Source organism: Perca fluviatilis, chromosome 14 (assembly GCF_010015445.1).
Source record: "Perca fluviatilis chromosome 14, GENO_Pfluv_1.0, whole genome shotgun sequence".
Lineage (NCBI taxonomy): Eukaryota > Metazoa > Chordata > Actinopteri > Perciformes > Percidae > Perca > Perca fluviatilis.
In genome coordinates this window covers 13,236,154-13,256,290 of record NC_053125.1, presented here as the reverse complement: position 1 = coordinate 13,256,290, position 20,137 = coordinate 13,236,154, and the positions used below count along the sequence as shown (strand labels likewise).

Sequence of the window (20,137 nt, the reverse complement as noted above, 5' to 3'; positions counted from 1 at the left end):
TCACTAAACCTGCTTTCTGAAACGGACCCCAGGAAGCCTGATCCCTTTTCAACTGGGCCAGTCAGTATAAACTCATGCTGTGCAGCAAAACATTGCTCAAACTCCACTGTAGAAGTTTAGTTTTTAACTTGTGTCTCTGGAGGAGCTTTGTTAAATCTAAGAAAAGAAGCCTGATTATGTCATAGGATATCACCATGGTTACCTTAGGCTTGGGACTTTATACATTTGACAGAAAAACCTACACTATAAGCTTGGTGCATGGAATCCTAAAAAGTTGTCATTTATCAGTCAGAGAATCGAATTTAGTTGCATTATGGGGAATGTAGGATTTAGTGTATTTGGAGCTTGGCCGATGAAAGGGATTAAAATTTTAAAAGTGGAAAACTATGTTAATAGATTAATTCTCACAATGGTCGAGACACACTGACAAGTGCTAACAACTATACTTGTACATCGCTATAAGCAGATTATAAACTAATTATGTTTATAATGCATTATAGACACAAAGTGAACAGCAATTATAAAATAGTGTTACTTGACCTTATACATCATTATATAAATGCTTGCGCGGTGTTATGATTATAGATATAAAGCATTAGGACTATTCATGAGTGCTTATAAATATACTTATACATCACAACATCAACAGGTTATAAACTCATAATAAATGTGTTCATAATGCATGATATAGGCTTCATAGAAAGTGTTGCCAATGTGTTTACAGTGATCTCAGATTCAGACACACATACATGCACACATACTGACACTACACCCACCTTACAAGTACTAATGAAGCAAACAAAAGTTCCACTGCAACACATTAGGCTTGCTCCATCTAATTTATCAATGAATGTGTGCCTTTAAATGGACATTTTGAGCTCCTTCGTTATGCTTCAACAGTAATGTTAAACTGACAAAATCCCTCGTTTACACCTGCCTGGTGTTGACACAGAGATAGCAAGGTAAGTAATGGTGCCAAGGATAGATCTGTCCGCAGAATGATGGAGATGGAGCTCCATTTTCTGCATGGCCGTCCACGGCGATCTGCGCCAAAGAGAGTGACTGATTACACCAGTTTACAACAGACGTGTGGGGAGTTGATGGGGAAAATGTATCTGGGCTCAATCTTGGCCATGATTCCCATAGACCAGGCTGAACTGTGTGGCTGGGTTGTAGTGTCCTTGACTTGGAGCTTATATATGGATTGAGTGCTGAGGATGGGCCGCGACATTCTGGTCACACAACAGCACTTCATCCTCTGCACCCTGCAACGCCCACAAACCTGAGCTTGGTCCATGGACAAACCAGAAAACCATTATGCAGCAACTTCATTTTCTCTGCTTGACCTCTGAAGCAGACAAGATCATACAGGCTACTCAATCTAAATTTGAATTGTGCAAAAAATTATAAGTGCACACAATTCATTCAAAAGTGGAAAAATAAACAATACAAAAATGACATGTATGCAAGACATATACCAGTGCAATGCAATATGACTGAAATCTACCATTTTGACAATGAGCATGCAATACTGATGCCATACTGCAGCTATTTAACACTGCAGTGCCTCAGATTATGTTAGCACTGTGGTATATCTAACAGCAAGGACTGCAAGCTGCACATCTCTCCATAGGACACATCTCTGACTGCACTGTGTATGCAGTGTATGTGTGTGTGTGAGAGACAATGATGTGAGAAACAAACCTGCTCCAGTGACAGAAGCTAACAGGGTGTAATTAAGAAGTAAAAAACACTGTTTACGTAGTGTACTGCCTTCATATACGATGCTGACATACACTAATATTTTACAAGTTTTCCTAATACAGTGAACTTTATTAACTTGGTCCCGGTTACAAAAACTTCAAAGAAATAATAGGTTCTTTACAAGATTATAAATACTTGTCCAAATACCTCTGAAAAGCACTGAACAGCAACAACAGTTTATGTCACAATTAGTCCAGAACCCATCCTGACCACAAATTTGGCCCTGAGTCATACAGAAAAAGCACCAACACATTTACTCCACAAACTTCAGGCTGTGGGAATAGGCTGTCGTTTACATCCTGCCTCCACTTTTTTATTGCCTCAGTTTGTCCAGCCGCCTGACATTTTACGAAAGCCTCCGTTTCCTGTGAGGGAGAATGATCCGTTTGAAATTTCAATCTCGAACCAATCAAAGAAGACATGGAAACCATTTGAGAACAGCCCTTTTCATCAGTGGATCCACACAGCGCCTGAGGAAAATGAATTATGAAGAAGAAATAAACAATACAAAGCCCAGATTCCTGTGGGACTGCAGCAAGAAAAGTCTCAATAAAACAAGATGTGTTCGATACAAGAGCTTCTACTTTTACTTTCAGCACTATGTTGGACATTACCAACAATGGTCGTAGAATGTGTGATTACCTAAGAGCATATTATTGATACCAAGTTCCTTTTGTTTACCTCTTCCCTCTGACCCTCAAAGGTGTACTGATTCTCCTTTTGTTGGCAGGGAGCAGGAGCAGGGCTGCAGTCCCAGTAATTGCCAGCTAACGGAGCGTGGAGAGGACATTGTCTCTCGTATCGCAGAGCGTCTGGGGCAGAGGGTTCCCTTTTTGTGCAAACACAGCCAGGGCAACTGACAGTAGGCAGCATTTGAAACAAAGAGCCTCGACAGGACCTTCAAATTAAGTGATGAACAGTGTGAGAGACGAGATAAAGTTGAGTCAGAGAGGAGAGAGGGGGATGTAAATCTGGAAAAGACAAGCAGGATAGGACAGAGAAAGAGCAAGGAAGCAAAAGGTGATAGAGTGGGAACACTTTTTAATTTGAGTTAACAATAGTAATGATGACTGGAGGGAGAGTCGGAACAGATAGCAAAAGCACTGGGGTAACACATAAAACAATTCTCTGAGGTGATAACAATGAGCAAAGAAACCAGATCCAAACCAAACAAATTAAAACTCCTCTTAATAGTCTGCAATCTTTAAGGGCACAGTCTTGTTTCGGCAGTTTTTTGCACCGTTTAGCTTCAGTCCATTGAGGTTGCCTCTTTCTTCTGGTTAATATCTAACTCCATGAAACTGTTTTCAATGATTCAGTTCAATTTATTTATTTACCCTACCAACTCATGGAGGTGAATTTCCTGCTGGATTCAATGCATCAATAGCTGGTACACAGCAGCTTCGTAACTCAGCCATGCTCACCAAACTAAAAATAACCCCCCCCATTCTTTCCACTCAGAAGGACCCTCATTTACAAACATTAGCACAAATGGAAAAGTTGATTACATGGGCTAGCAAGGGTGAATTTAAATGGATAGCAGCATGGGATAACCACAGGCCAATGTGGAATGCAAATATAGAAAAATTAGGGGAAATCAAATGACACAAAGGCGACCGCTAGAAGCACAAAAAAACCCCGCAACTTCTGCTAATGTGTCAGTGTACCCGCTGAAGCTCCAATCTATAACGCTTAAATGTCCCTTCAATTGGGTTCAAACACATTCATCTCAGTAATGCAGTCTGTTGGAGTCAAGATTTGAGGGCCTACATACAGTACACTAACATTCTGACTAGAGTCCTCTGACATTTGTCTTTTCAACTATACATGTCACATTTCTATGACAAGCTCATTGCCTAATTATTCATTTTACATATAGTAATTAATATCAAGGTATAGAATTGCGGGGATGGTCAGTTTATCTGCAACCACAGCAGAAAAAGTGATGAAATGACTGCATTGACATTGGTTTTTGGGGGATCTCTTTAGAGAAGAAATGATGAAGTGCTTCTTTAACTTATATAATTCACACATAATTCATGTGAAACCACTTCCGAATCTTGACCTCAACAATAGAAAAGGTTAAATAAGATTTCCACTCTGGTTTTACAAAGAGTTGTAGACCGAACTACATGGTGACGTTCATTTTCCACCACAGTGAGCACATTCTCCCTCTCCTCTTTTACGCTGAGCCAGATTGTCTTGCAGTACTTACACAGGCCTTGACAGACCGTCACTCCTTTTCAGTCAGGCAAATGGGGATCTGAGTGGACCAGTCGGGGCTTTAGCTACTGTACGACATCAACTGCCAGTTCTGATAATGCTTGCAATGTAGGCCAGCACTGTGTGTACTGCCCCGACGAGCCAAAGAATCTGCGCTGCTTTGGTGTTGGACGGCAACGCAGCAGCAGAAACCAGAAACCAGAAGAAGGCACGGTACGCTGTGAAACAAAGAGACAGTGAACTGGGCCTGCCAGGAAGCTGATATGGATACAGATATCACAGTCAAAGGTCTTCTTTCTGCCCTTGCCAAAGGCAGTGAACCTTGGGAGAGGGGTCATGGGGAACTGTTAAAAGAAAGCCGTGACTAAATGACACCGATACCTGTTCTTCTTTTTCCATTATGTAAGAAGCGTGAGGCAGCTGCTTTGATGTTCTGAATCACTACAACATCCTAATCTGTTGCTTCAAGCTAAGCATGCGCCCCATGTACCAAGGCTTAGTCCTCACTGCAGCGGCCCGGGTTCGAGTCCGACCGTGGCCCTTTGCTGCATGTCATCCGCCCTCTTTCTACCCCCTTTTCTGTCTTCATCTGTCCTATCAAATAAAGACTAAAAAGACCAAATAATTATCTTAAAAAAAAAGTGCATGGCATTGTGTGCTACTGTATATTACAGTATTTTCCTACTCTGTAGTGACAAAAACAGCGTGGATTGTCAGTTTCCTCTTGCATATTTGTGAAACTAAATGACACATGGAATTCACAGAAAATGGCTTTTTAGTGTTGGAAAAGGAGTTAAACGCATCATAGGATTGTAAGCAAACTGAAAGTAAGCAATTAAATCTTGCACTGTATGAACATAGACATCTGTGTGTATCACGGTCTGGAGTTTGATGTTTGTCAGGTGAATCAAGCAGATGCCATGTTAGTTCACTGGGTGTGAAAGGAAACATTATGCAACATGGTTAGCCATCTGTTAGTGTTGCCTCTCCAAACATCATGGGAGGAATCTTCTGCTGCAGAAAGTATACCGCTTTGAGCTTTTTGGACATTGTGTTGAATTTAAGAAAAAAAGAAGAAGCTATAAACGAGCTACAGAACAAAACTTTAAATTACAATACATTAAATTCTCCCTTGGTCATTGTGTTCCACTTTTAGGTTTCAATGAGCTCTGTAGCAGTGGTCAATAACCTTTGGCAAATGATTAGAGAAGTGGCACAATGGCTGTTAGTTAATCCACAAACCAAAAGTTATTTTTCCTTTTAGCAAACCAGTTAGACTTCAAACACTAGCTTGTAATAAATGTCTGCATTTGCAATATTTATCAGTCTACAGTATATTGTCTCTACACTATACATTACGACTACACTGTCTACTCTAAACCACAGCCGATACAGTAAAAACAAGTGGTGTTATTCAGACTGGGGACACCGTAGCGCAGATGTGATGCCAACCCAACCTACCTGTGGGTATCAAATATTCAGTATTTGGTCAGGGATTATGGGCTTTGAACGTGCTGCTCTCATTGGACAGGTGGAACATGACCTGCTAATAGCCATCAGGAAACCAAAGAGAGGGAAACAAAGACGGGTCCTCGCGTCATTGGGCAGGCCCCCACACATGTTCTCCCAAGTGCATGCTGAAAAGTCACAGAGTGCATTTTTGACAGCATTGTCTCGTAGCCATGGATTGGATGAGTACCTCCACATCTTAACTCACAAAGAATTGTTTTGCAATTCCTTGCAGCATTACATTTTATGTTCTTTGATTTTGTTTCTTTGGCACAAGATAAGACCCCTCTTTCAACTTATAATTACTGTTGAACTACAGAAGCCTAAAACGTTCTTAATAATTAAAAATAAATATTCCACAAATTATCCTAAGCAGTAGATGAAACTGTTTTATTATGGAAGTAATTTCTCCGACTGATGCTATTCCTGTTCAAGGACTACATTGTCTCAAATGAGCTTTAACTCAAGCCTACAGACAGAAAGGAAGCATTTGAGCAAAGTCCCATTGGGGGTGAACTGGACTGTTTTGGAAGTAGACCCTGGGCTGACCCAGGACAAGCTGGGACAAGTTGTTAAAGATGAACTATGAGCGCTAAAGAAAAGCTGGCAAAAATTCTGGATGAAAGAATGAAGGAGTCTCTCTGCTTGCTCTGTTGCCACTGCAGTTCTGACCCAGACAAGCTGTCTAACTAAGCTGTCAGTCCACGGAAGGGATTTTCAGATTATATAACTGTAACTGAATATACAAAATTACATAAACAAAAACTCGTGGTAAACCGGCATCATTTGCATTGAGGAAAAAAAACTAAACAAAACCCATTTAGTTATTTTTGCAATAAAAATGAAACATCTTGAGAGGGAAGAAAGAAATGATTATTGGCATTTACTGCATCTCTGTGCACCCAATATATATTATCATTTAAAAGTTCAAAGACATTACAGTTGTTCCGCATTGTTCCATTGGGAAAAACACGGCCAAGGAAATATTCATTACAACGGAGGAGAAAAATACTGCATTGACAAGCTGACTCCATCTTAAAATCAATACAAGCAGGTTAAAATGCTCAAAAGCTCATCAAGGCTTTAACAGCAAAAAAGAAAGGTCCAAACAACCAGGCAAACTTTTACCAGTCTTGTTTTAAAAAGCAAGTGCTGGGATGGCGAGGCTATGCGTTGTGATGTCTGTCCTGATGATAAAAAAGCATGCATTAGCTGAGATGCCCGACAGCCAAACACTTAGGGAAGAAGCAATCAGTGAAGATGTGGTGAAAGATTCCACAAATTATCGCTCTGACCCAGAGCAAATTATGCACTACAGTGCAATCCAGTTGCATAGAGTTGGAAAATTCATGTTTAAAACCATCTCACTGCACAATCAAGGGTATTGACTACATAATGAACAGACATTGAAAAAGTGTCACTTAGAAGTGAGCAGCATAAATCACCCAGCTTTAGGACGTTGAAATGATCCTGATGGATACTCTGGTGGACTGGTAGCTCTCCCTGTTCGTCTGTCACACAGGCTGTGTTTAACAATGTTGGAATAGATGAAGATTTCCCCTGGTGTGAGCAACAAACAAGTCCCTGCTTTTCCAATGTATTAAATATGTGCTGACACTGCTGCTTGGATTTATAACCTGGAAGAATGTGCATCTGTGATTTATGTCGCCTCTTTTTATCCCCTACAGCTAGAAAATTCAAGGCCTACTAGGCAGCATTGGTGGCATGAATACAAATGGTGGCCGACTGTACCGTCTCCACTGGATCTCTATAACAGTTGCTGTACACAACAATCAATTATATCCTGTGCTCACTGAAGCTATCAAATAAATTGTCTTCGGATTATAACTTCACATCAGTGCTAGAAATATTACTGTGTATACAAGGATAATGTGGTCAAATGTGGGCAATTTCCATACTTCTTGTCCATAAATCTATTCTGAGGAAAGGTCTGTGCGGACAGCAATCATTCATATTATAGATGTGACGTACAGCTCAATCTGTCCAGGCCTGTTCTGTTACATCATGCACATTACCCTCTACCATGTGTTTTTGCTGGCCTTGATCAATAAAGCAATGACTGTGAGACTGTTCTAAGACAATGACTAGCTCAATTAAAATCCCATGGTCTGCTAACTGACTCCATCTATCATTCTGTTCCCCTGGTCATCCAAATATGGGAGAGCCAGCCTTGCTGTGGTCAAACTCCATTTATATTCATCTGCAGCACAGGCTGTGTACGATAAGTTAATATAGTGTGTTTATAGAGAAATGGATCCACTCAAGGGGAAATTGTCTAATGAATGACTAAGATAATAGGTTTCGGAAGGTCTTTCTCCATTATTTTGGTTACAGTTACCAAGGTTGTATACACCAACATTATTTTTTTGATATGTTGAGAGGCTGGTCTAACCAACATGTCTTTTGCAAACATCCTCCTATGGTTTCCAAAGTTAAAAAAAAGGATACAGTTTAGCCGGTTAAATTTTTTATCTGTCCTGGGGCTAATAAATAGCAACCAAACTAATATTCCTCAGACAATGTTGTCAATAAAAAAAAGAAAAAAAAAAAGACTTGTTTCTCTAACTCAGCACTCGCACAGTAATTGGGCTTTGTCCACAGGGAAATATGTCCAGCCATATATTAACATGATCAATATTAAAACCTCTGGGGCCTAAGCCGTTTTTTCCAATATTTGGGTCGCCTGGGTTTCTTGTGTAATAATGCTGTAACGCACAATCAAGTGATAGACATTTGTTCCAGGACAACCTGGGTTATCAGGTTATGCATGCTGCAGGGATGTCGTAATGAATTTATAAATCATGACTATATTGTCAAAAGAAAAAATTAAAACGGAAATTGAATCACACAGAAATGTTTGGAAATTACAAAAACTAAAATATGAACAAGACCTTTGACTTTTGAAAAGTGTTCAACAGAGTCTTCAATAGGGGCAAACTATAACTAACAAACTATTTAGATTTTGGTTTTATTGATATCCAAAAAGTTACTTGTGCCATCTCCAATGCATTTCCTGTCTGCTATGAGACATCCTGAGCCCAAACCACACTCATTTACACAATAACCTGCAGTTCTGCCTGCAATACACACATTCAAGGCCCTCCTGCTTGGATCAGGTTAGGGTTATCTATTGGCTGTCCATTTCCCCCGTCACTAAGTAACATCAAATATGCAAAAACCCAATATAAAATTATGCATCCTCAATGCACCCTGGGCACACGCCTTACAATATCCAATAATATCCAAATGTGCAAATGAGAATCTACGCATTATTTATTACATTTACACTGGTATATCATTATTTTGGCTCATTCGTTGCATGTTTAGTATATACAATACATGAATTGAGTATATGAGATATTGAATTTGACATAAAACGTGTAGTTTGCTTTCATATATGACCTTGTCTGCCTTAGGGGGTTAATAAGTACTAACGCTGACATTAAAGACCACAATTTTGCACCCAAACAAACACGGTAGCCTACAGTGCAGCAGCAAAGCAATGCCACATTTTTATTAACCAAACCTATGAGGACACTAAAGCAAATTACTACCCAATATGTTCTCATAATGTTATCACCAAGTGGGAATTGCAATGTGACCTAAACGACCTGCTGGTATCTATGGAAACCAACAGCCTACTCCTTTGGGCAGATACAGTAGATGGAATTCTCGGCGCTTGGTATCTCCCACGTGCCTATATTTATTGGTATGGTTGGATAGCTGCAGCCACCAACACCTTTAATAGGGCAGCCCCTTGATGGAGAGACTCCTCTATAGCTTCCTCCCATCCTCCCCAGTTTGTTCTCTTTGCTTCTAAGGTCAAGGAGAAGGTAGAAAGTAGGCCACAGCTGCATGGAAATATTCTCTACTGTATGTAAAAAGTCCACCTTTTTTTAAATTAATGCATTTTTTGAATGCAACAATTAAGAAGGGGCGAGTGCTAGAAAAAAAAATATTGCAAGTCTCACATGTTCAGAAGCATGTTGGAATTCATTAGCAGGTTCACATAGCACCTCTCTGGTGCTTAACACCATCTCACACATGCAGCGTGATAATCAACAATTTACTCAACAGCGAAGCTCAGTTGATGCAAGAACGAAACAAGAAGGAATAAAGGATAAGCAATGGCAACACAGTTATTTACAGTAATGAAAATAATGTAAATAAACCTTAGCACCAGTTTGATGCACTAATATGTGTCAGATATCAGTGTATGCTACTGCTGCTAACCTGTATGCTATACTGAACTTTTCATGAAGTAATCTGCTGGTGATCCACTATAATCTGAGATTTAATCTTGTTAATACCACTGATTGTTTCTTATTAGAAAAGCTCTTGTTGTGTGAGCGCAGAACCAAAATCTTTACGCTTTGCAGCATGATACAGGTACAGAAATACCAATGAATAATGAGTTTAAAGAATGCAACAACTTTTGCTTCTAGGGATGATTGAAGAATGCAGCATTAGCATACTGCTTCACATCACTTTTTTGTTTTTTACTATATACTTTTAACTAAGATCAGAAATCTACGATGGTCAGAATTATCAAGGTGCTAGAAGCATGATGACCGCAAAACTGAGCTTACAGACCCAATGGACTTTGGCAAATGTTAAAATACATTACATATGTCCTTACACACCTACACATGCACACACACTTACACAAATTATGATGCAGAGTAGGTAATGAATTCAAGCCCACTCTGGAAATCCTCACAATGCTCTAGCCGGGTTTGCAGGCATTAATGTACACACAACCTAAATACTGGGAGGCATCGATATTATGAAAGTGCATGTCCATCCCCGTGTGTCAAACGTTTTATAATGAGCTAATTGGATTTAAAACGTGAATCAAGCGGAGAAGTTTGACCAAACTGCCAAGAGGATAATGCAAAAACCTCTGCAGATTTTAGAGAATCACTGTGAATGGAAACACGGGACAAATCCGCCTCTCAAAGTCCACCAGGAGCCTTACCGGTGTTGAGCGTGCCCGTGACAAGTCTGTACAGGTACTGTGCGAACTTGAAGATCTCCCGCTTGCACCTTTTCCTGCAGCTCATCTTTGCTCCTGGCAGGGGTAGGGGGGGGGGAGGAGTACGTGGAAAGGTCAGCACAAAAGTAGGATTCTGGCTTCAGCGTGAAAAAACAAAAACAAAAAACAATCCAAGGAAGACTTTTACTTTGACAAAGTCCTGCGGCAAGTGTCCTCTTCACTCCTCCACTCCCTTGGATGTGTCAGTGCGGCCCTTGTGTCTGCGTGTGGAGGGAGAGATGATCATGAGGGAGTGGAGAGCAGTGAGGGGGGCTCGTCTTGCATGTGCGTGTGGCTGTGTGTGTATATGTGTCCGGGCCCCTCTGATACGCGGCTCCCCGTTTTTTATTTTGTCAGGTCATTAGTATTTGCTTACCGGCGGTTTACCTCCTGCTCTCTGGTGAAGGTGGGGGGCTTGTCTCAGTCTCTTTTTTTCTTCCTCCAACACTCACTCCTTCTCTTCTCTCAGACTTTTCCTGCAACTCCTCTGAGAAAACACGCTGCTCTTTTTTCTGTGTTACTAGAGGATACTATTGGCTTCACAATACAGTGGTTTTCCAATGAGTCTCTCTGTATCTGTCTCTCTCAGACACACAAACAAACACACACTCCTACACTTGATCTCGTAGTGTGCCTGCTGCTCGTTCTACTCAGCACCATCTGTGGATGTTTTACACTCACTGACGGTTGCCATGGGAGGTGTGGCCTGATTGGCTCGAAAGGACTAGTAGTGGGAGGAGGAGAAGAGGAGCGAGAGAGAGAGAGAGAGAAAGCACACGAGGAGGAGGAGGAGGAAGAGAGAAATAAGCAGAATTAAGGGGAAAGTGTCCACCAATAAATTAGCAATGACAGTATATTATGGGCCTGCCGCATCATGTGTAATTGAAGGTTAAAACAATGATTGACAGAAATGAACGATGTTAATGGTGCATCATGGGCGCTTGAGAGAAAAGTGGTTGAAGGAGTGACAAATACTGTAAAAATAAGAAGTCAAGAGAAAGAAGAAGGGTCGAAAACTGTGGCACCCAAGTTGGCGACATTTCCTACAACCAAATGGCATGGTCAGTACTAATAATGACTGACAGGCTACGGCCAGCGTTTGTGATGACATTAGGACCAACCAAGAGCATCATCTTCTCCACTAATTAGCCCACACTCAATTGCACTCATCTATCAATGCCAAGCTCTCCCATCTGAAACACCAGTCATTAACTCAAACCTTAAACTGGCTCCACTCTTCTGCTACTGCAGTAAATATGCTTTAAAAAAACAAAAACACTGATTTGTTCACATTTTCTCATATTGCACGTCCATCAGGCTGACAAGCGTGGGTATAAAATCGGATTGGGCTTAAATTTGCTCTGAAACAGAGTTGATAGTCCACAGGTCACTTTACAGAAAGGCAGGTCTATTTCGGTGAATTCTGCTCTGTGTAGAGTATTTGCAGACTTTGACCTTGGAGTTCTTGTAGGCGTGTTATGCCAGCACAGGCAGGAATAAAAAGTGTGCCTTGAAAGAAATAAAGATTTCAAGGACTTGAAGTATTGTGTAAAACTTCTTACTGGGTCAGAGCAGCTCAGACAGAACTAGTACAGTGTCTGAATAAGGTGAATAATTTACGAGGTACCTGTGGGGCGTAGCAGTGCCTTTTCAGAGATGACTTGCTTTCATAGAGTTTGGCAGGGGACATAACAGACGCATTTAAATAGACAATGACTTTTAAAGTTGTTTTGCAGTTGTTCACATACAGAGAGCTGCTTATTTAATTGACCTTTGGCAAAAGCATTTTCACTTTTAGCCGCTGACTGTTGATTTAGCTGACTAAAATGACAACTGTCACTTGCATATTTTATCAGAGCTAGCTAGCTAACTAATTATCTATAGCTTCATGAGCTGGTTGAAAACTCAGTGTCCAGCTGACTCCTTTTGAATCAACCCCGTGAAAGGGTCATAAATTAGCACTTGGAGGCTATATACATGATGTTATGCTGAAAGACCAGGCATTAACACCTGTTTTGGGCTTAATTGGACTAACTAGTGGAACTCTCAAAACTCTCAGTGATCTTATGAACTGCACTGGGGAGACAGAACATACCACTGTACGAGGGGTGGAGAATGTACCACTTTTAGAGAGGGGGTGGAAGAGTCCAAGTGGGGTTGGCCTTTTTAACACCCAGGCAAAAAGTTTGCATCATAACCAATTGCTGATGCATGCAGAAGATAAGGAAATAAAGGAGCAGCATTATTTTGTACTGCAGGTTAGAGCAAGTTAGCCCTAGTCTTACTTACAGTATAGTGTTATAAGAGAAGCTTTAAAGCTATAGCGCGTAGTTTCTGTATGACAACATCACTGTCGGCGCATGCACATGGTGCAAGCCTTCCGTGATTGCGCACCACCCCCACCCTTCCTACACGCACTTACTTGTAACCAAGGAGGACACGGAGGATTAAAAAAAAACATGATTACTCTTCAGAAGAGGTTATTATCTTCACTCGAGTTTCTCCGCACGAAAGTCGCCGGACGACAATTTTCTAAAGATAGCCATACAAGTTTTGTGGAGCTGATAGTCTTAATTAGCTTTGTATCAACTCATTTGGCAATGGCTTGAATGTAACAGACGTTCATTATTACTAAAAAAAAGTTACGCACTAAAGCTTTAAGATCAGACAGTTTTTTGTTCTGAGAGCCCCATGCACACTTCTTTAGCAGACCTACTGTGCCTAGTTATGGTTGCTAAGATATGATTGGTCAATTGATGTCAAGGGGAGGGGCATAACATATGGCTGATTGTTTCTTTAAAAAGATATTTTTGTGAATCTTCTTAAGCCATAATCACATGTTAACCTTAGCCTATTTCTTCTAAGGGTATGGCTGCAACATATGCTCCAGACAGCTTTACAAACCAACAAACAACTAGGATACACGTGCAATCCCTGAGTGCGTTTGTGTGCATACGGTCCATATTTTTTAAGCCCCGCCCCCCCAATGACCCCCTGAGAACACTTAATTGTAAGATGTGTTCAACTCCATCACATGTCATCTAGCCCCCGGTTTCCATTTCTATCCAGGTTTCCGATAAACAAACACACCGCTGAAGTGATTTCCATACAGCTGCGTGGGAGCAGCTACATTATATTACAGAATATTTTCAGGTCACCCAACTGTCCATGACAAACTGAGTTCAATGACGTTTGCCACCTCACTATTTCTGAGGTCAACAGTCTGCTGTTCACATAAGTGATTGGCGAACAAACACTGACCGTAAACTGTAACATCATTCAGGTGAACTGTACAGCATTTCACTAAAAGACATATTTCACAAGTCTACACTCTCAAGGCCTCCCCACCCCCATGTTGAGTGTGACGTGTGATGTGTGGAAAAAAAAAATATCACCTCATTCCAAGTCCATATACAGTCAGGAAAATCTCTCAACGCGAGTCATGTTTACCTTAATGAGTAGTATGGTCAAGGCAAAACAAAAGTGCTATGGAGGCTGGGGTCAACACAAACACTTGAGGGATGTGTGGGTAAGTTTAAAGACAAAAAAACATGTGCAAATGATATCTGCAGAACAAAGAGAGTTTATACTTTCAGAAGGTCTGTGTAAAGGCACAAACTCCAACTCCAGAATTTATGAAATGTTTTAATATTTTGTGTAAATTCAGAATTAATACTTGGAATGTCTATAAACTATGATTCTCCAGACTTTGTTTGAACAAAACAGAGCAATCTAAAGTGTATCTACTAAAGCATCAAAGTATTATGTAAGTAATTGAAGCCTTGACACAGAATGATTTGGCAAGTAACTCTTTGAACCGACCAGACGTGTGTTCCTACAGACAGGAAGCTAAAATAGAAGTATTGCACCATATAATATTAAAAAATAAAGATTTGGCCTTACAACCTCTCTGAAGCATACACTGTTATAAGGAAAATAAATTCCCAAATAAACTTTTCTTTCTTTCCAGACTTTGATGAAACATGAGCTTTTTCATGTTGCACCCTGCAGCAGTGACAGGAGAGACATGAAATAGGCTCCACTCAGGGAGAAGTTGACAGATATATTGATCCATCTAGAAAACAGTAACTGCAGGTGCCCGGGGGTGAGAGCCATTATTACCACCGAGAGCTTTTTTTCCCCCCTTCCTGTGTCAAAGCAGCTTGATCGACTGTAAAACTGCAGAGAGCAGCTTGTCATCAAACGTGGGGGCACAATTTACTACCATAGATTTGCTCTGCAAAATGTATTAATGTTTTACAGCAGTAAAGTGTCTGCCATTAAATAAACAAACCACAAGATGGAAATCAGAAATTTACACAAACGCTAGCTCTACTGTGACACAAAGCCCATCTGGAGAGACAAACCTTTTGACTCTTCAAAATGAAAGTGTGCGATACATCTTTAAAATGGAAGTGTGTGTGATACATCTTTAAAATGGAAGTGTGTGATACATCTTTATCAGGGCAGGTCAGAATCTGGGAGCTTCAGGGAACTTGGCCACTAAATTGAACTTTAAGAGATGAGCCCACAATCTATAAAGCACCCATCTGCAGTGGAGTGTGCTTCACTGCGTTGGATAAGTGCTCCAACTACTCGCCTTAACCTGCTTGACAATATCCAGAAGAATGTTCTGAAAGTTGTTGGGAGTGGAGCAGCACACTGTCTGTTGTCAACTGGCCATCCATAGCCTTGCTCACACACATCAGATTCCAAAGTATACTTCTAAATGATTCAAATGTGCAGATTTTGGGGGGTTTCTTGTCCCTAATAAAGGGTCATGCACCTAAAGAACTGGGCTTGCTAATAGCTTGGGCAGGTATTAAGTGGATGTAAGGCAGAGGTTTTATTCCCTCTCATTGATCAACCACTACAATTTAGTTGTGAATTATTAAATGTGTTTTATTTTAGAGAGATTGATTCAATTTAATATTTATTAGTTTTCCATCAAATAACACTTCTGCCATTTGCTCCATGGGAGTAGCAGATTCAAAAAAATGAATGGAGACGATTAAACTGTTATTTCCATCAAATACACAACACAAGAAAACTCATTAACAGCACAGCTACAAAAGTCTTCCTTGTCAAAGCCTGCAGGCACAGTATCTGCAGGCTCATTAGACAAGCACTAAGCGTAATGTCCTCCAGTAGGTGAACATATCGCTAAGCGCCAGCATGCACAGAGATGAGCAGTATTCGGTACCAACAGCCAGCTTGGCTGAGTTTTAGAAACAAAGGCAAATGTAAATGTGCCATTAGCACAGTACGGGAACAGAAGTCAAGGTATGAGTGGATGCACACCATAAAGCTGTAAGCATAATGTTATGTTTTTCTAACTCTTGGAGGAGATTGCAAGTGATCTTGCGAGCTGAGATCTAGTGAATGTGAAGTTTCTTCTCTGTTTTTATGTTGTTGGTTTCTACACGAGTGGAGACCTTCTCAACACTTACCTTGCTAAAGAACTAAACACAACTTCCATATGTTAATATGCTACAGTATAATATCCTGTGAAAGTGTGAAACATAACTAGGCTTCAAACTAACAATAACTATCTAATCTATTTTCTATTATAGATTAATCTGCTGATTATTTTCACGATTAATCAATTGTTTGGTTTTTGGATCTTCAGATGTCTCATTTTGTCCAACCAACAGTCAAAAACCCTATTCTATGGGTGCCCGGATAGCTCAGTTGGTAGAGCGGACGCCCATATATAGAGGTTTACTCCTTGACGCAGTGGCCGCAGGTTTGACTCCGACCTGCGGCCCTTTGCTGCATGTCATTCCCTTGTCTCCCTCCCTTTTCATGTCTTCTGCTGTCCTATCAAAATAAAGGCTGAAAATGCCACAAAAAACTATTCTATAACATTTATGAAGCTGAAATCAAAACACTTACTATTTGTCTCAGTGCCCATTCAAAATACTTACAACGGCAAAGTTCAACTTTGTCAAATACGTGACAGCAATCTAGAGGGAAAACAGTTAAGCTTGCATTCATAATAAAAGAAAAAAACTGTGATATTCACAAAAGCCGATGTGCAAATGAGCATTGGTCCAACAACCAAGCAACACCATTTCCTTGAAGGAAAACCTCCAATAAAAAAAAGCTCCTCAACATGAGTCACCATGCTACACTGCTAGAACTGCAGTATCAGTTTTGTTTACCGTTCTATGAAGGAATAAATCCTCAGAGACATTCCTACTGCAGTTGATTTCAAGACTGGGAAAAAACAACTGGAAACCGTAGATATAATGTAGACTAAGGGTGATGCATTCAATTTCAGAGACAAGAGTTAAGTCTGGGCTCTCGGCCCAGAATTGCGTACTGAATACAATTTCATGAGCCTCAAAGATGGTAAGGTGTTAATATGATGCATCATTGCCAAACCTGCACAATGACAATAAATGGGACATTCTCACAGCAGAGAGGCAGACAGTCATAGAACAAAATAATAAAATTAATCTGGGAAAATGGACAGAATGTGTTTACGCAGTAATCTCTGAAGCCATATCACTTCATCAGTGGGAGAAGTAAAAAAAATAAAATATAAAAAAAAGTAAAAAAAGAAATGAGTAAGCTGTGGGGTTTCTCATTTATGTCTGGCTCATAGTTTCTGTCAGGGTATACCCAATAAAATCAGGGGATGAGTGCAGTGCAGCTCTCTTTTCCCCCACATATGGTTTAGAATGTTGCTCAAAGGCATGATACCACTGCCAAAGTCTTAAAAAGGCTCACAAGTCATCTAAAGAATTGTTTGTTTCTTAATGTCAGAAATCTAATAGTAAAGGTTTTCTAGACCAACTGACTTTAAACAGTGGGTCTGGATTGTGCAACCAAAAGAGAACAAAGAGACGAGCCCTGCCTCAGGAGATGAATGACGCTCTAAAGCTATCAAGCCAAATGGCTGCTATAGCAACCTCTATGGAGAGATAATGCACACAGATGCTGTCATTAGGAAAAAGGTTGATTGATTTTGCTAAGCTGTCATTAGGAAAAAGGTTACCCGATTTGTTAAGAGCATTTTAGGAAGAAAAAACAGCAACATCAATAACAATGTCTGAGGGGATCTTTGACCCTAGTGATGATAAATTGCTTCATCAAACGCAAGATTAACGCTGCATCTTCCTTCGCAGATCAAGTTAGCTTTCTGGGAATTAAGGTGAAGGCTGGACTCGCATCAAAGCAAAGTAGGATTCTTGTTTAAGCCTGTCTGGGCTTCAAACAATATAAGTACCAACAACCAATCAATGATCAGTGATAGATAACTGTTTCTCCTTGTTGACCAAGACTAACTCAGCAGAAAGAGAAAAGCTTGTGCTTTGTCTAAAGAAGTGTTACCATGTTCATGTAGTTTTTAATTAATTTAATCACACCTCTTTAGATGTACAAGAGAAAAAGAAAATAGAGCCGTTTTTTATTAAATCAAGGCAGAAGACTTCTTTTTGATGCTGCCTTTCTTTAAATAATTCTTCATTTCTTATACTGCACTATAAACTTTTATTCTTGATTTTTTCTGTTTCTATATTTTTAATTGTTTTTAACTGCTCTTTAATGTTTTATCTAAAGCACTTTGAATTGCCCTGTTGCTGAAATGTGCTACACAAAAAAAGCTGCCTTGCCTTGCTATAAAATATCCCGAAGTAGTGAAAGAATGCCCATAATAGGATATAAGGCTAATATTATGTATGACAAAAATAACAGCTAATATTTAAGGATCTGAGACCAGCAGATGTTCATCAATTTGGGTTTTAATAAAGTTGTTGATTAACTTTATATCGAATAACAGTTTCAATTTTAGATAGATATTGTTCTAATACATTAAAGATGCAGTAGGTAAGTCTTATAAAACTAACTTTCTGTCATATTTGCTGAAACTGACCCTATGTTCCAGTAGAACTACATGAATTATGTAAAAAAAAAAAACAGCTCCTCCGGCACCTCCTACAGCCTGTAGTGTCATTGGCAAAATTCCACCGCTCTCGGTCGATTTTCTCCAATCAGGGCCACAGGGGGTGGTCTATCTGCCTGTCAATCACTGCTCAGACACACGCATATATAGCGTTCTCCCCTCCCCCCTACCCGCGCACGAGCTGCAGAAAAGTTTTCCAAAACTCCGTGAATAATAGAGGTGACATGGCTGCAGGATTTTAAAGATCTGAAGAACGATGCAGATGTAGCCACATTTCCTCTCAACAGGTAACATAATTACCATGAATGATTTATCTTTCACTTGGTTATTAGTAGTCAAAAGTCCACAAAGCTACGTTGGTGAGGATGATAGTAACGTTAGCACAGTGGTCGGTCTCATATGATGCTGAAATGGCTAACGCTAGCCTGCTAGTTAGCATCGTTTTACTGTCGGTGAGTAAAGTTAACGTTGTGTTGGTGTTTAGTTATTGAACATGTTGTAGGACATGCCGGCAGTTCTGTCAAACTCCGTTGTGTGGGAGGGGCTTAGGAGACGGTTTGGGCTGCAGCAGAAAGGGAGGAGGGACTGAGAAGTTGTCGATGTTCAAATTTTTTGGCAAAGTCCTGGCTCTTCACAATCTTACCTACTGCAGCTTTAATTTAATTTAAATATAAAACGCAGAATATACATAAATAAATACTTGAAAAATGAAAGATGGCATCAACTCTAAAAGGAGCCCGAGTCAACAGTGCAGAGGAAATGTACATATAAACTAAGCCAATATTAATATTGATGCTTAATTTAAAAGCAGAAGAATCATTAAAAGGATTAATGGAGTTGAAGTGCTGGGAGGAAGAAAAAAAAAAAATCAAAGTCACTCCTTTAATTTGTTAACAAATACTACAAATGAATAACAAAACTACTTAACATTTTCAGATATTTTAGTGATGATACTATATTGTGAAATTAAAATTTGCCATCGTATATGTATCGTACAGTGCATGAAGCATATATGAAAGCGGAACTGTATGTTCTACACATGTCACCTTCAAATCCTGATAACCCAATGAAAACGTGTCCTAAAGTGATAAAAGAGGCCATCAGCAATATTTGAAGGAAACGCTGGTGATAAGATCCATTTTGAGCCAAGTAAAACCATTTACTGCTTTTCTGAATCCTAACATTAGCGGTAGCTGTGACAATGCAGGGTGTCGGTACAGATAAGAGCCAGGTCGATATCTGAGGACAGTAATGAATTGCTTATGACATCAGTGTACTAATGTTAGCACAATTGTTCCCTTAGGGCACTGCTGAAAAGCATATGGGATGCCTCCTCACATTCAAATCCATTTTCCTGCTCTGTATGCACTTTGCGGACCACTCAGATAGTCTGGCAGAATACTCTGCGTTGCAACAGAATAATGGATTGTCATACTGAACATATGGCAGATTTGAAATTGCGCTCCGTCTAAATAATTATCAGGATGCCCACTGCAGTCACTCTTGATTGGCATTCATTACCATTCTTTAGAATCAGGCATTTTGAAAAGGTCATTACTGAAAAGTGATAAAAACCCCATTATTATAAATCTGCTGATGTGATACTTGTAACAGCACAAACCTGAAATGCAATCTCACTTTCCTCCCGGTGAGAACACAGCATTGTATATCTCTGT

General features: G+C 40.0%; 1 protein-coding gene across 2 annotated transcripts in view; it reads right to left on the bottom strand.

The window, feature by feature from the left end:
- The window catches only part of kcnip4a (potassium voltage-gated channel interacting protein 4a), a 149,927-nt gene that overhangs the window by 92,457 nt on the left and 37,333 nt on the right, over positions 1 to 20,137 (bottom strand). Inside the window, exon 1 of one of the 2 annotated variants that reach the window (XM_039823209.1) lies at positions 10,496 to 11,189. The exons of the other annotated variant lie outside the window; for it this stretch is intronic. Within the exon in view, the coding sequence (XP_039679143.1) occupies positions 10,496 to 10,580 (85 nt within the window). The 5' untranslated portion in view covers positions 10,581 to 11,189. Of the gene's footprint in view, positions 1 to 10,495; positions 11,190 to 20,137 lie in introns of those variants that run through there. 2 annotated transcript variants of the gene reach the window in all.